We start from the raw sequence: 20,988 nt of genomic DNA, 5'->3' as shown, positions 1-20,988 counted from the left end.
ACCCATCCTTCAGGCACTTACTGTGTGGCCTTAGAGCAGCCTGACCCCAAACCAATTAGGTAGAGAGAGAAAACATCCCACTTAGCTCCACACCCTTTCTGCCAATCATAGGCTTGGCTCCAATACAATCTTACTTCCATCCCTGTCCCCTATCCCCCTCCCCAGTCCCCCTACATCACAGTTCACCTTGTGGCTGCCACAGGTACCCCAGCAGGTAGAATGTGTGCTCTGGGCTTGTGACAATGGCCAGTTTTTCAGTGGGAGTGCATCCCATAAGATGAGAAGGCACAGATGGATTTTGATCTGAATCTCAGAATTCATCACATAATCTTTTCCCCCCAAACCTACCCTGCTGATTAACTTCACTATTTCCCTCAAGGGCACCATCTTAGGCCTGGGCTTCTTAAACTTTTTCCACTTATGACCCTTTTTTGCCTGAGAAATTTTTACATGATACCAGGTATATAGGTATGTAAAATAGGTGTACATAATCTTTTACTACTGCCAAATTGTTTTCGACCCTGACATTCAGTTATGTGACCCCATATGGGGTTGAGACCTACAGTTTAAGAAGAGAGGTCCTAGGTTCTCAGCCTCCTTTATCCTTGGAGTCTCGCACTCAATGAGACTGCTCTCTCCCAAAGGGACCAACAATCTTTTTTGTTTGTTTTTGTTTTTGTTTTGGTGAGGCAATTGGGGTTAAGTGACTTGCCCAGGGTCACACAGCCAGTAAGTGTTAAGTGTCTGAGGCCGGATTTGAATTCAGGTCCTCCTGACTCCAGGGCTGGTGCTCTATCCACTGCGCCACCTAGCTGCCCTGGGACCAGCGATCTTTTAATGGACCCAAAATCTAATGGCCTCCTTTCAATCCTCCTCCTCCTCCTTTGCCTTTTGGCAGCTTCCGACACTGTCCATCTCCCTCTCCTCCTGGCTGCTTTCTCCTCCCTGGACTGCTGAAATATAAGTATAATCACTTATAAAAGTTCCTATCTTCAAACTCAGAAACAGCATTTTTCTAATCAGTTTTAAAAATCTTCCAACTGAAGAGTTACAGTGGGTCCTGAATCTATGTTAAAAATGTCAAAATGCAGAACTTTCCTATTATTTTTCAAGAACAATTTTTGACATCAGTGAATACAGAAATTTACTAGCTGAATTTCAATCAAAACCACATACTTGTTGGATGGGGTAAAAAACAAATTGTAGGGGGCAGCTAGGTGGCGCAGTGGATAAAGCACTGGCCCTAGATTCAGGAGGACCTGAGTTCAAATCTGGCCTCAGACACTTACTAACTGGGCAAGTCACTTAACCCTCATTTCCCCACAAAAAAACCCAAACAAACAGACAAACAAAAAAACCAAGTTGTAAGCACAGCTAATAATGCACCTTTCTTCTATGGATCTATGGATCTTTGTAAGATATCTTTTTCACTATGACAGTCATTAAAACAAAGTATCAAAATAAAACGAAAAAGAACATAGAACATAGATCCCTGAAATACTGTCTCAAAGTAGAGCTGAGATTTTTTAAAAAAGCATTTTCAACAACAATGCTGTCAATCAAAAATATCTATTATTTTAGTGAGCAAAAAGATTTTTTGTTTCATCAATAAAATATTTTTGAAATGCTTTCATCTTTATTATCATTTTTAGATTTCCAGCTTTTGCATCCATTTTATAATGCATCTAATTATTAACACAGCAGTGAAAGCATGTAATTTATAAGTACATGTATAATTGGAGGGGATGCGGCTCAAAGACTTTTTTTTTTAGTGAGGCAATTGGGGTTGAGTGACTTGCCCAGGGTCACACAGCTAGTAAGTGTTAAGTGTCTGAGGCCGGATTTGAACTCAGGTACTTCTGACTCCAGGGCCAGTGCTCTATCCACTGCACCACCTAGCTGCCCCTCGGCTCAAAGACTTTTGACCATTTGGAGTGATGATCAAAAACATCACTGTTTTAGAGCCTCAGTCTCCTCATTTGAAAATGGAGATGATAATAGTTAAGACTTGCTATCTTCTTCTTTTTTTTTAGGGCAATGAGGGTTAAGTGACTTGCCCAGGGTCACACAGCTAGTAAGTGTTAAGTGTCTGAGGCTGGATTTGAACTCAGGTCCTCCTGAATCCAGGGCCTGTGCTCTATCCACTGCGCCACCTAGCTGCCCCAAGACTTGCTATCTTACAGAACTGTTAGAGAACTTCCTTGGGGCTCAGCTCAGGTGTCAGCTTCCCTGCAATGCTCCCCCAGCTCAAAGTGTACTCTCCTTATTCTAGTTTGCCTAAAACTCTCTGAACATCTCTTTTGCTCAGTCACACAGTCTGTCATTACACTTATCTGGTATTGTTGACATGTACCGCAACTGTACCCTGAAGAATGTAAGCTGCCTGAAGGCAGGGACCGAGTCATCTTTTATGCACCTTCTCCCATAACATAGGAGGTGCTTGCTAAGCATTTGGTGTTGGTTTGAACTCACCTGATGGGAAAGCCAGCAGCACTGATGTGAACAGTCTCCACTATGCCACAGGCTTCAAGTTGGCTCAGGACCTACAAAGAATGTCATATATATATATATGGGGGGGGGAAAGGAAGAAGAAAAGGAAAGAGGGGGAGGGAGAAGGGACGAGGGAGGAGGGAAGGAGGAGGGAGGAGGGAGGAGATCCCTACAGTCACAATCACCTCTTTTGCCTGGAACTTCTGGGCGCGGCCTTGGCTGTTGGGCTTGATACAGCGAATGTAATGGGGTGTGGTGCTGTGCAGGATCTGCATGAGCTGATCCAGGGAGCTCTGTGGAGGTACCAGGTGAGGGGAGAAAGAAAGGGGCCAAGCTGGACAGAGCTCTAGCAGCTGCCCTCCTTTTCTTCTTGGTTACCTGAAGTTTCTCTTTAGACAGAAATTATGATAAGAGCCAAGCTGGCCCCTCACTACTGTTGTGGTACCTTAAGCCCAGCCTCCAAAGAGCTGCTAGGCATGGCCTAAAGGAGTCAGCAGCCCTGGTCTAATGGCTGTGTTCCTGAGATGCTTCAGGACAAGCCAAACCCTCTGCCCTTCTCTCCTCCCGTGCCATCCCCCCCCCCCCAGCTATTCCTCTGCTTGGTTCTTCCCCTCCCTCCCTAAGGCTGTCCCTCTTTCCCTGCTGTCCTACGTCCCCTCCTGACTCAGTGGGTAGGTCAGATTTACAACATGTAAGTGTCTCAGTTGTCTTTGTCCTTCCTCTCCCAAGGAGATCCTTACTTCTCCATGTGAGTGAGATTTTCCCCATCCTTAGATACAAGTGATTTATCAGTAGTACTAATCAGTTTATAGACTACAAACTGTGTAGCTTAAGGAAATGATAATGAAATATAAGTAAGACAGATATTGGTAGGAGCAAATGCAAATGCTATATTGTCAGCTTGTCTATAATACCACTTACCTAGAATCCCTCTATCTGGCTGCCAATTGTGGTTAGGTATAGCTACCAATCAGCTTAAAGGGCAGCTACCTAAAATAGTAACTTCTGAATTGAAAGGAACCAGTCAGAGCTGCTGAGAAGTTAAGTCACTCGTAAAGCAACATGGTGGAAAGCCTTGACAATAGAAAACAACTCAGAGGAACGGGGCAAGAGAGGCTTCATCCAACAGACAGTTTTCTATGCTATAAGCCTGTTACTTAGTAACAGAGCTATGTTAAGTTGGGTATGTAGAATGTAAGTGAGTATGCTGATATCTGACCGGTGGTTTCTTTCTTCCTAGTCCATACTTACTATATATGTGTTACTATATATGTGTTGGATTGTGTTAAATTGTGTATAAATGTCCGTGGATCCTGAGGCTTGGGGTCTTTGGGTCCTAGACCTGAGAATGGTTTTATTGTGAGATTCCTCTCTCAATAAATCTATTTTCTTTGGCTTGGAAACTGTCCCCACCCCCTCCATCCAAGAGAGGGAGAGGGATTTCTCTTCCCTTCTCTCAACTCCCACCCAATCTCAACCTGTGGCTAGGACACCATAGCGCCCTGCTCAGTAAATAACTAGCTGGTTCTCCTGGGGTATCTGGAAGCCTTTCAGCTTTACCAGACCTACCTTGAACTTGGAGACCACGGTAACCACAGGGGCTCTGCTCTGGCCTGAAAGGTCATTTGGTTCCTTTTCTTGGGAAGGAAACAGTTTCTGGAGCAGAAAGTCCTGGGAATGCTGCAGGAGCCGAGTCAGTTCTGGGGGAACTGGATCCTGTGGGGGCAGCACAGGGAGCAGATGGCCAAGGATGACCACCCTCCCCACCCTTCTGAACAGGGCTGGAGAACGTGGGGAAACCCCACGGAAAACCCCAGGAAACCAAGGCCCCAAGGGGGGGGTCCTAAAAAGGAGTCAGGTTTAAAGCAAGTAACTATTGGAGGAAAACAAAGACACTGCAGGGGCTAAATCCAGGTCTATCGAGGGTTTGGGAAGATTTCCACGGACCTGGAGATAAGGCAGTGATGTGATGGCCCCTTGAGCTTCGCCCAGCTCAGACCGGCTCTCACCATGTGCCATCATTACTGCAGCTGCCCCTTCCTCTCCTGCTTCTTCCCTGCCTCTCCTAGACCCCTTCCTTCTCCTTCCCCCACTCCTTCAGCTTCCTGTAGCCACTGCCTTCTGGTCTTCTCCCATCAGAACATAAACTCCTCCAGGGCAGGCGCCATCTTTCTCTTCATCTGTATCTGTCCCCCCAGTGCTCAGCACAGCGCCGACACTCATTGTTCCAGGGTTTGCAGCCTGGCATCATCCTCCGCTCCTTACTCCACTTATCCAACCAGATGCCAAATTCTGTTATTTCTACCCCCCCCAGCACCCCTTGAACCTATCCCTTTCTTTACCCACATGTACACCCACATGGTTCACCTCTCACACTGTATTAAGCACCTCACTGGTGTTCCTTCTTCAGCTCCGTCCACACAGCTGCTGAGGTGACTTTCCTAAGGGCAGATCTCACCATGCCACTCTCCATTCAATGAACTGCAGTGGCTCCCTATTGCCTCTAGGATCAATCATACACTTCTCTCTATGTGTACACATTATCGCCCTGGATTGAATGCAAGCTCCTGGACAGATGGACCCAATTCCCTTTTGTCCCCAGAGCCCAGGGCAGTGTCTGACACAGAGCAGGCCCTTGATAAATGCTCAGTGACTGACTGATTTGATTCAGTTCCGGGGCCCATAGTTTAGGAATGACATTGACAAACTGGAGAGCAGTCCAAGGAGGCTGCCTAGAGAACGGGCCCCATGAGGGCCTGGTGATGATGGGCCTGGGGAAGAGAAGGCTGTGGTGGGCACAAAAGAGCTTTTTCTAAGATGTGCTCTGCTTGGCTCCAGAACACAGGACCAAGGGGAGTGGGTGGAACCTGCAGGGAGGTGAGCAGAACAGGCTGCAGCCCCCTCACTAAATGTCTCCCTGTCCAGGAGGCTGAATGACTCCCCTTTGGGGATCTGGTAGAAGGAGGTCCCTTTCACCTGAGCGTCTGTGAAAGCCATCTGTAAAACGTTCTACAGAAAGGTCACTGAACACAGTTACTGTCCCTGCCAACAATTCAGAGTTGAGTCTACAACCCACAGCTTTTGAGATCTTACTGCAGGACTCCCCCCTCCCCTGCCTTGCCCCCAGCCCAGGAGAACAGGGCAGAGCATCCACAGTCTCAGGCCACTCATTCTCTCTCCTCCAGAGAAAGAGCTGCCCCCTCCCCTCCAAACTCCAGACCGATGAGACACCCCCCCCCCCACCCTCTCTGCCCTGTGCCCTAAGGCTGACCTTGTTTTTCTCCACCATGCCCTCGATCTGATACTGCACAGGGCCCGCATAGTGGGCGATGACAAAGTTGGGGTCCTTGCTGAGCTTGTTGTGGCTCAGGCTGGCATTGCCGGACAGAGTGTTCTCAATACGGGTCTGGAGCTGGCCGGCCTTGGACAGCCGATTGAGGCGACACTCCTGCAGATGACACAGCTGGTCAGTGAGGAGCCTGAGGACCACGGTGAGCGCACGGGCATTCCACATTCACTCTGCGCTGGTTGCTTTCTACGATTAACTTCCTTCACCCCTCTGCTGAAAGTGCAGGGGCCAGTCAGGGGCCAGCCCCACTGCTGATGGAGGACAAAGCTCTGACCTACCCTGTCTCTCTCCTCCTCAAGGAGCCCCACTCCAGGCCTTCCAATACTAGAATTCCTTTGGATGCCTGGTTGCTTTTGCCCACCAAGGCTCAAAAGCCCTGAGCTCAAGGGCGGGCCATCAGGCCAGTGACCAGCACCCCCTCCCCTCCTCACCTCATTGATGAGGGAACAGATGCTGACCGGGCTCCCTTCAATCAGGTCCAGACAACTCTGATTGTCCTGGTAGCTGATGAAGGACCACTCCAGGCCCTCAGCAGCATATTCCTCCTGGTGTGACAGAAAAGCAGGGTTGGGGTGAGCATGGGGAGGGGAGCAGAAATAGCCCGAGCTCCTGGACAGAGGCCCAGACACGCTTGGGCACTTTAAGGAGGCAGCAGCTTGGGATGAAACCCTGCCTTGTGACCAGATGGCTGCAGTGAGGGCCCTAGGCCAGCCCCCCTCCCTGCCCTGCCCCCTCAGCCCCCATAGCTCTGCAGCCCTAGGCCAGCCCCCTTCCCCTCCCCTCCCCCCACCTCCATACTTGCTGGGCCCTCAGGTAGTGAGCCACAAAGTGCTGCTGCAGCTTCTCATTGGCATAGTTAATGCACAGCTGCTCCAGGTTGTTGTTGGGGAAACATTCAAACCCGTATACATCCAGCAGCCCTGGGACAGAAAAGGGCAGAGTTACCATGGAGGGTGAGGGGATAGCAGCCTCCCAGGAGTCCACACTGTGGCCTGACTCCAGCCAGAGACCAAGATCCTGGAGCCAGGTATCCAGAAGCCTCCTGGCACGACCCTGGCTCAATGGGTATCACAGAGTGGGTGTGAGCATTCGGGGGGAGCCCCTCAGCGCTCTGCAGGCCCAGGGCAGCCTTCTGACACCCAGGCTTCTCCCTGGAGTTTTCTGTTCAAAGCTCCCCTTCATTCTGCCTTGAAGGCAGGAAGGAGGCAGGAAGGAGTGCTATGCTCTCATTGCTCAGAGAACCAGCACCTATCCGAGGGCGGCTTAATCCTGTTTTTTTCAACCACAGGCCCCCTTTCAGAATAATGCTTTAAATGCCTAAAATAAAGCACACGGGATTATAAAGGAAGCCAATCATGCGGAAATGCAGTTTAAAATACAAGGCCCCTAAATTCACAGACCCCAGGCGAAGGCCCTTTGGGCTTGGGGGTACATTTCCAAGGTATGGGGGAGTGAAAAGAGCTCTGGAGTTCAGATTCAGACAACCTGGCCAAGTCCCTTCCTTTCCTCCTCTGTAAAATGGGTGGGCTGCACTAGATGGCAGCCCCAAACCCGTGCCCCTCAGTCATCTCGCCTCTCCAGTGCCTTTTTCTCTGGTTCTCCTCTCAATTCAATACGCTTTTATTAAGTTTTCATTTTACTGGGCACTACCCCAAGTACCAAGGCTACAGCAAGAACAAAGCCCACGAAATAGTCTTTGCCCTTGAAAAGTTTACATTCTACTCGGATAACAAAGGCATATACATGAGCAAATGGGAACTGGGGAAAGCTGAGCCTTAGAGAGGCAAGTGTTTCAAGAAGGGAAACACGTTCTGAGACACAGGGAAAGGCAAAGGCACCAAACAGGAAAGTGGAGTCATTCACAGGGAACATCAAATGGGTCGATTTGGCTGAAGCAGAGAGTATGTGAAGGGAATGAGCATAATCAGCCTGGAAAGAGACACCGAAGCCAGACTGTGAAGGGTTTGAAATGCTAAGCAAAAGTTGTATTTTTGTATCCTAAAAGCAAAAGGGAGCCACTGAAGCCCCTTGAATCACAGAGTGACATGGTCAGACCTAGTCTCACTTTGTTAAGTGTGTGGAAGACTGATATGACGGGAGACTTAGGCAGGGAGACTAATTAGGAGTGACTCAAGTAGGGCGGTTGTGGCATAGGAGTGGAGAGAAGGGGATGGACGGGCCAAGAGATACTGTGGAAGGAGGACCGATGAGACTGGATGGAGACAGGGAGAGGAGAGTATATTGTCCATCTAATTCCTGGGGCAGGCCTGGCAATGACCACCACCTGTAATGACCCCACCCCAAAGACCTGGAGAGACGATTGTTTTCTCCACTAGGAGGCATCCGTCCCCTTCTGGGTGCTGGGCAGAGCAGAGCTGAAGGGTGGTGGTGTCTGGCACAAAGAGTAAGCCCTAAATAAATGCTTGTGGACTGACATCATCTAGTCTAAACTCCTCATTTTGCAAAAGGGGAACCTAGGGAAGTGACTTGCCCAAGGTCACTGGGAGATAAGTGGCACAGCTGGCACTGGTCTGCCTCTTGGTGCAGTGCTCTTTCCAGTCTCCTTACACTGCAAAGCAAAAGCCCTTGGGATGACCCTGGGCTAGGGAGGCACTTAGGGTAACTGAACCAGAGAGGAGAGGAGGTAGGAGAACACAGTACCAATGAAGGAAGTCCAGGTGGAGGGCTCTGCACAGATGCTCCCATTGATGACTGACACCAACCAGTCAAATAACCTGTGGAGGGGAGTGATGGTGAGCTCTGAGGCCAGGGGCCTAGTGAAGCAAGTGCACCCTGGGGAGCAACAGTGCCTCTGGTCTCCCTGAGCCCTGCATGACTCAAGGCTGTCAGTCAGAGGCAGGGGTGGGGGGACCTGGGGGTGAAGAAGGTGGGGGGGTGGCTGCGGTGGGCGGCCCACTCACCGGGCATAGGTGACCTTGGCCAGACAGTCCCTCCTGGTCTCACATTCAGCCCGGGAGCAGGGCTTCCTGAAGACCTGCCGCTGCTTCCCAGCTGTGATCATTCGCACTTGCAGTGTCTCCATCAGCTCCTCCTCGGGGATCCGCAACAGAGAGGCCGTCGTCATTACAAAACCTGTTTTGGGGACCACATTTATAGTTATCTGTGGGGGGGGGGTAGAGCCCCCAGGCCCCTGCTGGATGGGCAGGTCCTAGAGGAGTGGGGGAAGGAGCTCAGACACCCCTGCAACCCCCGACAGAGGGCCCTCCAGCCACGAACCATGCCACTGCCCACCACGACAGACTAGAGTAGTAGTGAGCAGGCTTGGAGATGGTGCTCTGTGTTCACTGGAGAATGGCATCCGAGTCAGGCTTCCAATGCCAGCTCTCCCCACCCCCTGCTCCCAGATTCAGTGCTCCTCCCTTGACATGAACTCTCCTTTCCCTAGCCTGCAGGACACTGGCCTGCCACGGCTCTGAGTCAGACAAGTCCTGTCTCATTAGCATGCAAGCTCAGCTCTTGGGAGCCACCCCTGAGTTTTCAGGGTCCCCAATCAGGGGGCGGTGAGCTCCTTCCCCTCTTACATTTAGCATCTTCCTGTGGCTGGCAAACCTGGGATTCATCCTCTGGATCCTCAAAGTGGATATTACCGAGGTGCAGCAACCCTGACAAGACCTGTCGGAGTGGCAGAGAGGGAGCTCGGATTTGCAGGGCTTGAGTCTGCCTGATGCCACCTCCAGAAGATTCTGTGCGCTCCCACCCCAGGTGCACACCCCCTCCCCCCCCAGGACCTCTGCTTCAGGGAGGGAAAGGAAGGAGCTTGTTCTCTCCTTGCTGGGGGGCTGTAGGGGCAGGCCAAGAGGGTGGCTACTGTGTGGCCAAGTCTCAGTGCTGGGGGGGCCTGTCCCTCCTTTCGCCCTCCTCTCCACCTCCATCTGGCTGTAAAGATGCAGACCGAAAGAGCTTGATAGCTATAGTGAATCGATGCCTTCTTCTCTTCTGCCCTCCATCAACTAAGTGTGACAACCTCGTAGGCATGAGAGCTAGCTTCACAGTCAGGGTCTCTAGGCCTTCCACCCCAGATCCCTAACATCAGACAGGGACATGATCCTTTCATGGTTCTCTGACTTCCTTCCTTGATAAAGCTCCCTGAGGACCACCCACATTTGGTGGGCAACATTAAAACAATTCAGGGGCAGCTGGGGGCGCAGTGGATAAAGCACCGGCCCTGATTCAGGAGGACTTGAGTTCAAATCTGGCCTCAGACACTTGACGCTTACTAGCTGTGTGACCTGGGCAAGTCACTTAACCCTCATTGCCCTGCCCAAAACTCCCCCAAATAAAAAACAAACAAAAACAATTCAGAGATCATGCCACCTCAGCCCTAGCACTAGCACCGGATCCAGTTCACTAGCACCCTGGATGTGCCCTCTTATCCTCAACCGCCATCATGCATCACAGGGAAGATAGACCCACCCTGGCTCCCCGGGTGATTGTCACTTCAAGAGGGCCTAAGTCCCAGACACCACGTCAGGGAGGGAGGATGGGAAAATCTCCTGTCCAGGGGATAGTTAAATCTCCTTCCCCAAATTAAGTGAGTCATTTTTCTCTCCTGACCTTAAAGATGTTATTCTGTGTAGCGTGGTTGATACCCAGGTGGAGCATTGCATCTCTTGTCACTTCAAAGCAATCCTCTGGAAATAAAACAAAACACCCAGGTCACAGACATGGACTTCAACCACACTGTCCTAGAACTGGCCCAACAGCTCTGGGATTCCTGGGTCCCAGAATGGAGAAGGAAGGGGACACAAAGGACTTGAAGCCAAAGTCCAGATGCTAAATTGCCCTTCGGAGCTGGGTGTATTGGACTAGGTTCACATGCTTGTTGACAGTACAAGGCCCAGAAGGCCAGAGTTCTCCCTACCTTCCAAGGTCCTCTCAGGATTGGGCAGCCAATGGAAAGCTGCTCCCTCAGGCAGGTGCCACTCTAGCCTTTCACTGGAACTGGCTCCTTTGGTAATCTGGGAACCAGAAATGTATTAATGAGATGCCTGGATGGATAACAGTGCATGCATCCTACAGATGAGGGCCTTTGGGCAGAAGGCTGAACACTGTGTCCTGTGATCACTGTAAGATCACTGTAAGAGACACTGAAGGATAAAGCCAGAGAGACAGCTGCCAACAGCTCCACATTCCTTGAGAAACAACTGGAGGAGGGGCAGCTAGGTGGCTCAGTGGATAGAACACTGGCCCTGGATTCAGGAGGAACTGAGTTCAAATCCGGCTTCAGACACTTGACACGTATTAGCTGTGTGACCTTGGGCAAGTCACTTAACCCTCAATGCCCTGCCCCCCAAACCAAAAACAAAACCAAAAACAAACAAAAAGAAACAATCTGAGGTAATTGCTAGCCTGCCTCCATGGTCTGGCTTTGGGAGTAACCCCCACTCCCAAGTTAATTCTGTCTCTTTTTCCACCAGTTTCTTTCCACCTGTCTCCAAACACACATGGTCTCAGTCCTCAAAGCTTTCCCTTGATTCTCCCAGCCTCCAACTTCTTGCTGCCAAACTGCTTGTCTGCTTCCATTCCCTTCCTAGGCTTGGGGTCTCCTCCGTCCCCACTGGAGTTTGGCTGCGGCCCCTGCCGGAGCTGCTTTCTCAAAGGTCACCTGGGACTCCTAATGAGCAAATCCCTCACCATCACTCAGTCCGCGTTTCCCTCTGCAGCTTCTTCCCACTGGGTGCTTTCTCCTTTCCCTTGGCTGCTCCTTGTGTTCTCCTCCTGCACAACGTGGGTACTACCAGGCCCCTCTCTCAACTATCTTACTCACTCTCATGGCTTCCACTGCCACCTCCATGAAGATGACACAAATCTGCATCTCTAAGCCAGAACTTTCTCACGAGCTCCAGACCCACCTCTCCAACAGGACTGTCCCCCTGCTGGCCAGACGACCCCTCACACTCAACATGTTCAAAATGGAGTTTATCTTTTCCCTACACCTGCTCTCCCTCTGGTACCACCATTTACCCAGGCTACCCGTTTCTGAAAGCTTGGGGTTATCTTTAGGTCCTTCTCTTTCAGCTGCCAAGTCCTGCTGATTTCACTTCTTTCCACACCATCTACTACATCTATTTCTTCCCTTTTTCTCACTCCCAACTGTGGTGTTTAAAATCTAATGGGGGGGGGGGGCAGCTAGGTGGCGCAGTGGATAGAGCACCGGCCTTGGAGTCAGGAGTACCTGAGTTCAAATCCGGCCTCAGACACTTAACACTTACTAGCTGTGTGACCCTGGGCAAGTCACTTAACCCCAATTGCCTCACTAAAAAAAAAAAAATCTAATGTGGGTCCTAACCTGTCCCCCCCACCCTGTTGGGGGGGGGGAGGAAACTGGCTAAAATTTACTGATAAATTCAGCAAGAGTTTAGGCTTTTAAGTATTTATTAAAGTGTTTTGGAAGTTAGTTAAAAGTCCTTTACATGGCCACCATAATGCTCCTGTTTGGGTCCAGATCTGGCTGCTAATATTACTCTGCTCAAAAACATCTTCAGTGCTCTCCACTGAATCTATGGAATAAAGTTTCCATACCTTTGCTCAGCATTCATGGCCTCTCACAACCTTCCCATTCATTGGTTAATATATTTAAAGCCTAAGTCCAACCACTTTGTTTTACACATGAGGAAAGTGAGGCACAAAGAGGTTCGGTCACTTGCCTAGGATTGCATATTTAGTGAGTGTTTGGGCTAGGATTTGAACTCAGGTCTTACTGACTCACTAGTCTACTACCCTTGCCACCCTGCCTTTACAGTTTCTCATTATGAATTTTACCACTACCTGCTTTCTGTGGTTTTGACTCCGAGAATATCATGCTCCCTGTGCTATGCCCTCTGATCCTGCCCCCCTCCCCGCCAGGGCAGGGACTTAATAAATGTTTATTGACCAGTGACTATTATCCTGTCCTTGTATTCTGCACTCTAGTCAAACTTAACCATTTCCTGCCCCTGAGTAGGCACTGTACTCTCACACCTCCAGGTCTGCTCAGGCTGATGGCTATGCCTGGAATGCCTGAATTCTTTCCCTCCCTCTCTTTGCCTCAGGTATTCCTATCAATCCTTTAAAGGTCATGTAAGATGTCATCTCCTCTAAGAAGATCTTCCTGATGCTTCTGGTCTGTAACAGCCCACACCGTCCCTTTTCCTCATCTTCACAAAGTACTGTTTGATACTTCTCTCGCTTATGACATGGGACAACTAGGTGGCGCCAAAGTGCACAGAGTGCCGGGCCTGGACTTAAGACTAAATTTCCCAACTTCAAATCTGGCCTCAGACACTCACTAGCTGTGTGACCCTGGGCAGGTCACTTCACCCTGTTTGCCTCAGTTTCCTCATCTGTCAAATGAGCTGGAAAAGGAAATGGTAAACCACTCCGATATCTTTGTCAAGGAAACCCCAAAAGGGGTCACAAAGTGTCCGGACTGAACAAAAACAACTTAACAACTTAGGATGTAATATTCTTAGTCATTTGCGTATATGGTTCATCTTCCTACTAGTCTGTAAGCTCCTGAGGCCAGGGCCCTTGTCTGATCTAAACTTTGTAGCCCCTCCATTACCTGTGACAGTGCTCTGTATCCAGTAGACACTTATAGTGTTGAAACTACTCAAAGATTCTTTCTTAGTCAATTCTGGCAGTCAGAGGTGCTCTGCCCTGAGCTCCCCCCCCCCCCCCTTAGGCCTTCCACACTTCAGGGCACTGCTTTTGTCTGGCACCCAGCTGCGGGGGCCCTCGTGGGATGCACACTCAGCCTGGATGTCAGAGGTTTAACAGATCCTCCAGGGTTCAAAACTAGATCTAGATCTAGCTGTCAGTCTGCTATTTATCCCCATGTGACTTTGGGCAAGTCATTTAACCATTCCGAGTCTTACTGTTCTCACCTGCCAAAGGGAATAATATTTGTCTGCCCAGTCCTGAGGATCTAATGTAAAGAACTCTTTAACACATAATTTAATGTCACCTATTATTATTATGAAATAACATGACAGTTAATTATGTGTAGAGCTAGATACAAGTGTTAGGAAGAACGATGGGACAATACAAGTGGCCAGAACCAGCTGGAATCTGTCTAAGAAAATATCCTCCAGGCGGAGACTTGCAATGGAGGGTAGGGGGAGAGCAACAGGTGCCCTTACGGCTGTAAAAAGCAACAGCTGTGAAGTATAGGGGAAAAATCATCATTACTTAGTCCCAGGGCAGGACCCTGGAACCCGGAACCAGGCACAGACCTGATAGAAGATATGAAAATTCCTCTCCAGTGGGGCCTGGTAGGCAATTCGAGTTTTCTCCAGGAGGTACGTCTGGACAGAGGCCCCCGTCATCTGCTGAGCCCTAGCGGGTAGAAGGTAGATATGAGGATGCAAAACCCAGGGATTGCTAGTCCCCCCATGGACCAAGTAGGATCCCCACCAAGCCTGTGGGTAAGATGGGGGGCTCAGTGCTAGGATTAGGGGTAAGCAAAGTAAATAGACCCTACCCCTCAAAGTGTTGCATGCAAAAGGGGCAGAAGGAGAGTCACTTCTCCCATGTGAATTTAGATATGCATATACTTTAGCGCTAGAGAATCCTGCTCTCCACAACACAGAAGATATCTCTTGTGATGGACCAAATTATATTTCTTTCTTTCTTTCTTTTTTTTTGTGTGTGAGGCAATTGGGGTTAAGTGACTTGCCCAGGGTCACACAGCTAGTAAGTGTTAAGTTTCTGAGGCCGGATTTGAACTCAGGTCCTCCCGACTCCAGGGCTGGTGCTCTATCCACTACGCCACCTAGCTGCCCCCAAACTACATTTCTAGGGAAGGCCTGAGGCCTTCAGGGGATAGCAGCATCCTGAGCGTGCCCAGGGTACACAAGTGCCTTGTGTAAGCCACAAAGTCTAGAACACAGGGCCGATGGCTGGGAGGAGGGGGAGACTAGGGCTGGGGGACCCAGAGCCATTAAGCAAATAAGGACAGAAAGAAGAGCCTGTTAGCAGGCAGGGACCGGAAAAGGGAAGCTCTGCTCTCCTGTTCTGCTGGTCCCCTATTCCTCCAGGCTCCCCGCTTCATGCCCCAAGCCAGGCAGGCTTCTCATCTGGAGGGACACCAGCCCAGATCAAACATCCCAAGCCAAACTGCTTTGTGCTGGCCGGCTTCTTCTCTGCAGAACAAGGGTCAGCCATGGTCTTTCTTCAGTGGTCCTGCTCTGGGCTGCGCCCAACAAGAGCACTGCCCCTTCCCAGGGGTGACCCCGGCATAGCCCAGGACACAGGCTGCACCTGCGCAGGATCCCAGGTCCTCCTTTCACCTGTTCAGCTGGAGCTGGATGTACTTCCCAAAACGGCTGCTGTTGTTATTGCGGAGCGTACAAGCATTCCCTACAAAAGAAGCCAAGTCGTCCATGTCCTCTTCCCTCAGTCACAGGCTCCTGCCCCCAGGTCCCTGCTCCCTTTTTCCTCTAGGCCTTCCTTCTCTGAGGCTGACCTTGCAGCTACCACACCCCGGGGTGGTCCCTCTAGGCCCTTCCTCTCCCCCATCAAGGTTCCCATATGGAGAGAGCTGCCCTCCGTCAGAAAGGGCAGGTCTGGGGCAGAGGAGTGTAGGCCACAGAAAGAGGGATTCAGGTGAGGTCGAAGTGTGACCTTCCTGACCAGCTGGAACGGATACCTAGGGCAGGCAAGGACGTCCCCCTCTGAGGTGGGGTGGCACAGTCTTGATTCAAGGGTTGATTCAAGGACAGCTGCAGTCTGGTGCCCAAAGAACAGCCAAGTTTCCCCCTTTCCACACCTGGGGTGCCGTTAACATAGCCAACTACTGCGATATCATTGTACTGTGTTTGTCTAAGCTGAGGTAGCCCTGGATCATGGGATTCTAGGGCCCTCGTGAGGGCAGAGAAAGGCAGAGGCAGCCTGTGGTGTTTACCAAAAGCCTCCATGACGGGATTAGAATCCAGGACTCTCTTCTCGATTCTCTCCACTCTGTCATGGCTCTCCTGAGAGGCAGAGGCATTGGCCACTGTGGCATAGAACTTCATCAAGCACCGGGATGTCCAGGTCTGCAGAGGAAGACAGCCTCATGTTGGTCATGCCCAAGACCCTCCCGGGCACTGGCATGGCCTATCTGTTAACAAGCATTTACTAGGCACTTACTATGTGCCAGGCACATACACAGAAAGGTACAAACATTGTCCTTGACCTCAAGGAACATTTATTCTCGAGAGACAATGCATAAAAGATGAGGTCCATATAAGCTATGTACAGAGTTGGCGGAAGGCACTAGCAGCAGGAGGTGGTAACAGGAAAGACCTTCTGCAGAAGGGGCGATGTGAGCTGAAGCCAGAGAAATGAGGAGGCAGAACCTTCCTGTAGGAAGGACAGGCAGTGCAGACAGGCCCGGCCCACCCACACTGGCGTGTCTTGGAAAGAAAGCCGAGGGCCTCTGAGGTTCCTTCCAGCTCTGGACCTCTGAACCAATGCCCCCCACCCCGGCATGGAAGCAGGAGCCCTGGGCTGGGCTTCAGGAGAGCTCGATAGCAGTTTACTGGGTGGCCCTCTTCAAGTTCCTGATGCTCTCCGGGTCTGTTTTCTCCTCCTGGGAAGTGGGCCTGCCCTGCCCAATTCTCAGGAATGTAGGGAGGGTGTGGGGACCAAATGAGATCATAGACTGAAAGGGAATTTTAAAAGTCAAATTACTCTGGTAAGGAAAGTAGTCCAGGTGAGGCTGGTGGAGGAAGCAGGCAGCCTCTGCCTGGCGGGGCCTCTGGGGCCGGCCTGCTCTGACTGGTTATGCCACTCTGGCTTTGGGCCTTGTGAAATCTTTTTCATTGTAGCTCCGCTGGTATGGCCAGCCAGGGGTTTCTGTCCTGAGAGTAACACTCTCTCAGCCCTTCCCATAACCTTGGAAGCTTGGAATCAGGTAGGGAGGAGGGGACCCAGCCTGTCCCCAAGGATAATAATCCACGATCTGTTGGGTCATGATATCACAGCATGCTGGTGCCAAAAGGGTGCTCAGAGGTCATCTAGGTCAACCCTGGTACTGTACAGGTGAGGGAACCTAACTTGCCCAAAGTCATGCACCTAGTGAGTAGCAGAGCAAGGCCTAGGACACAGGCTTCTCCTGACCTTCAGTTCTTCCTAGGGCAGCTGGTAGCAGAGTAGACAGAGCCCTGGGCCTGGAGTCAGGAAGACCGGAGTTCAAATCCAGCTTCAGTGGAGATACTTCCTAGCTGTGTGACCCTGGGTAAATCACCTTACGTCGTTTGCCTCAGCTTCCTCAACTGTAAAATGGGGATAATCATAGCACCTACCTCCCAGGATATCATGAGGATCAAATAAAAGAATATTTGTAAAGCACTCAGCACAGGGCCTGGCACATAGTAGGTACTTAATAAATGTTTATTCCCTTCCTGCCTCTCCTCCTATAGGGTTGACTGAACCTGGAACTGAGAAAGCAGCCAGAGACACCTTTAAAAAGGGCTGGTGCTTCCACTCTGGGCAGACAATCAAACGCCATGGAGAACAAAGCACTTCTGTTACCTTCCCTGCTCCGCTCTCCCCACTAACAATGATGGACTGGTCGACAGGCTCCAGCAAGCTCTTGACATTCCTGTAGGTCTGCTCACCCACAGTGAAGATATGAGGCTTCAATTTCTGAAATACCCAAGGAAGACAACAGAGTAAGGGATCCACTGGGTGAACACCGGCATGGGCAAAGCTGCCAATACCAAGTTCAGAAGCATTTCTCCTCTCTCCACTTCCTCCTCCACCCCCAGCCCAGCCCAGCCCAGCAGGAAGACTGCCTGGAGAAATCAGAGACCATCCCCCGCTCCCCAACCCCCCCCCCCACTACTCCCCCTGCCCCAGAGGTGCAGCCCAACCAAGACATTTCTCCAGGTATTCCTATGCCTCTAGGAGCTGTGTTGGACTTAAGACTCAGCTCCTCTAGGCCCAGGGACCCCACTTGTGTGATTCTTTCTTTAAGTGCAGTGCATGAGTTAATGCTTGTCACTACTTTGTGAGGCAATGATCCAAACAGGGCAAGGGGTGAAGGAGTGAGCAGAGCTTGCCTGGAGTTGTGGTGCCAAGTGGTAGTCTCTCATCAGCTCAGGGCAATAGAGGTAAGGGACAGGCTTAAAGGGGTTCAGAGCCACAAGGGTGCAGCCAGCATTGGTGTAGAACACGTCCGCTTGGTACCTCTCCTGCAGACACCTCAGGACTGTGACAGAAGCACCGTTATTGAAACTCTCAGAGTGCTGGAGCGAGTGGGCATATGCATTCACACCCACAGAGCTCTACTGCATCCTCCCTTCCCACAATTAGTCAAATGTCATTTTATACACTCTTCCCTGGTGATTCAGCTCTGATCGAATTAAAACGAAGCCCACCTAGGAATGGTCCCAGCCCTGTGAGACCCAGGCTGGGAAAGCTCCCTGTTGGGAGAGATCTGAACCAGCAATCCTGGCTTGGGATTCTGGGTCCCACCAAGTTGGCCTTGGGGCAGGATGTGCCTGGGGAAGAAGGGCCAATTGGTCCGAAGGCCTCCCATCCCATCAGAGGCATGCTCCTTACCTGTGGCTGGAGTCACAGGGTTCACCTTCGTGAGGTCATCCAGATCAGTTAACTGGACCTTGTTCCCCAGGAAGACCTGCAGATCTTCTGTGAGAGGGTCACTGCCAGAGGAGAGGGAGCTTGTTTCTTGGCCATTGACCTGGAGGCAGAGAGATGGTGGATGGGTGCTGTGTTATGGAGAGAGCGCCACAATCCTTGCCTTTCCTCTCATTAGTGGGGAAAAGCTAAAGGCTCTGAACAGCTCAAATGCTTTTTTATTTTTTTGGTGAGGCAATTGGGGTTAAGTGACTTGCCTAGGGTTACACAGCTAGTAACTGTTAAGTGTCTGAGGCCGGATTTGAACTCAGGTCCTCCTGAATCCAGGGCCAGTGCTCTATCCACTGTACCACCTAGCTGCCCCTCTAATGCTTTTTTTTAAGGTTGAACATTACAATCATGTTAAACATATTTTCACATTAATCAGAACAAAAGGGGAAAAACACAAGAAAGAACAAGAACAAAAAACAGCAACAAAAGTGAAAATAGTCGACTTCAGTCTGCATTCAGACTCCACAGTTCTATTTCTGAAGATAGGGAGCATTTCCCACCATGAGTCTCTTGGCATTGTCTTGGATCCAGAAGAGCTAAGTCTATCACAGTTGATCATCAGAGTGTTGTTGATACTGTGTACAATGTTCTCTTGGTTCTGCTCATTTCACTCAGCATCAATTCATGTCAGTCTTTCCAGCTTTTTCTGAAATCTATCTGCTTATCATTTCTTACAGCACAACAGTATTCTATTACATTCATGGACCACAACTGGTTTAGCCATTTCCCAACTGATGGGCATCCCCTCAATTTCCAATTCTTTGCTACCACAAAAAAGGAAGCTATAAATACTTTTGTACATGTAGGTCCTTTTCCCTTTTTTAATGATCTCTTTAGGATATAGACCTAGTAGTGGTATTGCTGGATCAAAGGGTATACACAGTTTCTTTTTCTTTCTTTTTTTTTTTGGCCCAGATATACACAGTTTTAAAGCCTTTTGGGCATGGTTCCAAATTGCTTCTAGAATAGTTAGATCAGTTTACAACTCCACCAACAGTACATTAGTGTTCCAATTTTTCCACATTTTCTCCAACATTTATCATTCTTTTTTGTCATATTAGCCAATTGGATAGGTGTGAGATGGTACCTCAGAGTAGATTTAATTTGCATTTCTCTAATCAGTAGTGATTGAGAACATTTTTTCATATGGCTGTAGATAGTTTTAATTTCACTATCTGAAAACTGCCTATTCATATCCTCTGACCATTTCTCAGTTGGGGAATGACTTATATTCTTATATATTTGATTCAGTTCTTGATATATTTTGGATATGAGGCCTTTATCAGAAACACTGGCTGTAAACATTGTTTCCCAGTGGGCAGCTAGATGGTGCAGTGGTAAAGCACCGGCCCTGGATTCAGGAGTACCTTAGTTCAAGTCCAGCCTCAGACACTTGACACTTACTAGCTGTGTGACCCTGGGCAAGTCACTTAACCCTCATTTCCCTGCAAAAACCAACAAAACAAAACAAAACAAAACAAAAATTGTTTCCCAGCTTTTGAGCAGCTCAAATTCTTGTATGTGCATATTGTGTCACACACAGGAAAGCCTCAATGTCTACTTGTGTAAAAACCCAGCCTAGCCCAGTGTCTCAGAGCCTTTCTGTCCTGTTTGTGAGTAGGGCTGGCTAGCAAACAGACTGGGGAGAAGAGAAGACAGGGAACCAAGGGAGGGCAAGCACGAACTCTGAAAAGGTTACAAATTAAAACCCATGTTTACCCTCCAAGGTTTTCCTAAAGAAGTTGTTTGTTTCATCGATTACCTCCCCAATCTTTCTGCTGGGGCCTAAAATTAAACTAGCGATCTCCTTCTGACTGTATCTTTTAGAGGGAGACCTCAGCTCAGGGGGTCCAGATTGTTATCTGGTTGAGTACCCCCTTCCAGTTGCTGACATTCTCTATGTTCCCATCTTACCCCTCATGCAGCCAGACATGAATCCATGCCAGTTCATACCCTCCCTTCTCTCCATCTTTGCATTCTCAGCTCTAGGTTTCCTTTTTGGATGTGATGCCTCCCAGAAAAAGGACTTGCCAACCCACTGTGGTTGGACATAGCGCCTTCACCTCTCCTGAATTGTCCACTGCATACAGGTCCTCACTCCAGCCATGCTTTAACCCTCTACCTCCTTGATGATCACCTTGCTGCCACCAAGTATATCCATACCCCCAACCCCCTTCAGTTCTGGAGCCAAAAATCAAATCAACTGTCACTGCTCCTGAAAAACATACAACGATCTACTTCCCCATGGTTCTAGAACCACCCCAGTAACTTTCTAAACTAAAACATCCCTCAGGGTCAGCACAGCACTGCTATGTTAGAATGTAAGCTTCTCAAGGGCATGCACTGCCTCATTTTTTTCTATTTGTATCCCTACAGTTTACTACAGTGCTGGACACATAAGTAAGTGCTTCATAAATGTTCATTCCGTCCTTCTTTCATTCAGTATGGCCTAATCCCAGTCAACACCAAAAGGATACCCCACGTCACAGGTCCATGGAGAATGCCATCACCAA

At 49.7% G+C, this 20,988-nt stretch overlaps 1 protein-coding gene across 7 annotated transcripts in view; it reads right to left on the bottom strand.

Moving 5' to 3' along the window:
• The window catches only part of MYO19 (myosin XIX), a 37,457-nt gene that overhangs the window by 9,115 nt on the left and 7,354 nt on the right, over window positions 1-20,988 (bottom strand). For 4 of the 7 annotated variants that reach the window (XR_006356293.1, XM_044001138.1, XM_044001136.1 and 1 more), the window contains exons 4-20: window positions 18,389-18,527; window positions 17,887-18,035; window positions 17,357-17,470; window positions 15,744-15,876; window positions 15,130-15,199; window positions 14,074-14,176; window positions 10,722-10,818; window positions 10,415-10,491; window positions 9,382-9,472; window positions 8,761-8,932; window positions 8,501-8,574; window positions 6,638-6,759; window positions 6,271-6,384; window positions 5,762-5,938; window positions 4,060-4,206; window positions 2,676-2,783; window positions 2,473-2,543 (exon numbers count right to left, since the gene is read on the bottom strand). Coding sequence is in view for 6 of the 7 variants with exons in the window: in XM_044001138.1 (XP_043857073.1) it covers window positions 2,473-2,543; window positions 2,676-2,783; window positions 4,060-4,206; window positions 5,762-5,938; window positions 6,271-6,384; window positions 6,638-6,759; window positions 8,501-8,574; window positions 8,761-8,932; window positions 9,382-9,472; window positions 10,415-10,491; window positions 10,722-10,818; window positions 14,074-14,176; window positions 15,130-15,199; window positions 15,744-15,876; window positions 17,357-17,470; window positions 17,887-18,035; window positions 18,389-18,527 (1,958 nt within the window). In the remaining variant the exon portion in view is untranslated. Of the gene's footprint in view, window positions 1-2,472; window positions 2,544-2,675; window positions 2,784-4,059; window positions 4,207-5,761; window positions 6,053-6,270; window positions 6,385-6,637; window positions 6,760-8,500; window positions 8,575-8,760; window positions 8,933-9,381; window positions 9,473-10,414; window positions 10,492-10,721; window positions 10,819-14,073; window positions 14,177-15,129; window positions 15,200-15,743; window positions 15,877-17,356; window positions 17,471-17,886; window positions 18,036-18,388; window positions 18,528-20,988 lie in introns of those variants that run through there. The other 3 variants (XM_044001139.1, XM_044001140.1, XM_044001142.1) reach the window with 3 other exon arrangements.

This window comes from Dromiciops gliroides, chromosome 4 (assembly GCF_019393635.1).
Source record: "Dromiciops gliroides isolate mDroGli1 chromosome 4, mDroGli1.pri, whole genome shotgun sequence".
Taxonomy (NCBI): Eukaryota; Metazoa; Chordata; class Mammalia; order Microbiotheria; family Microbiotheriidae; genus Dromiciops; species Dromiciops gliroides.
This window is presented reverse-complemented; position numbering and strand designations above follow the sequence as displayed.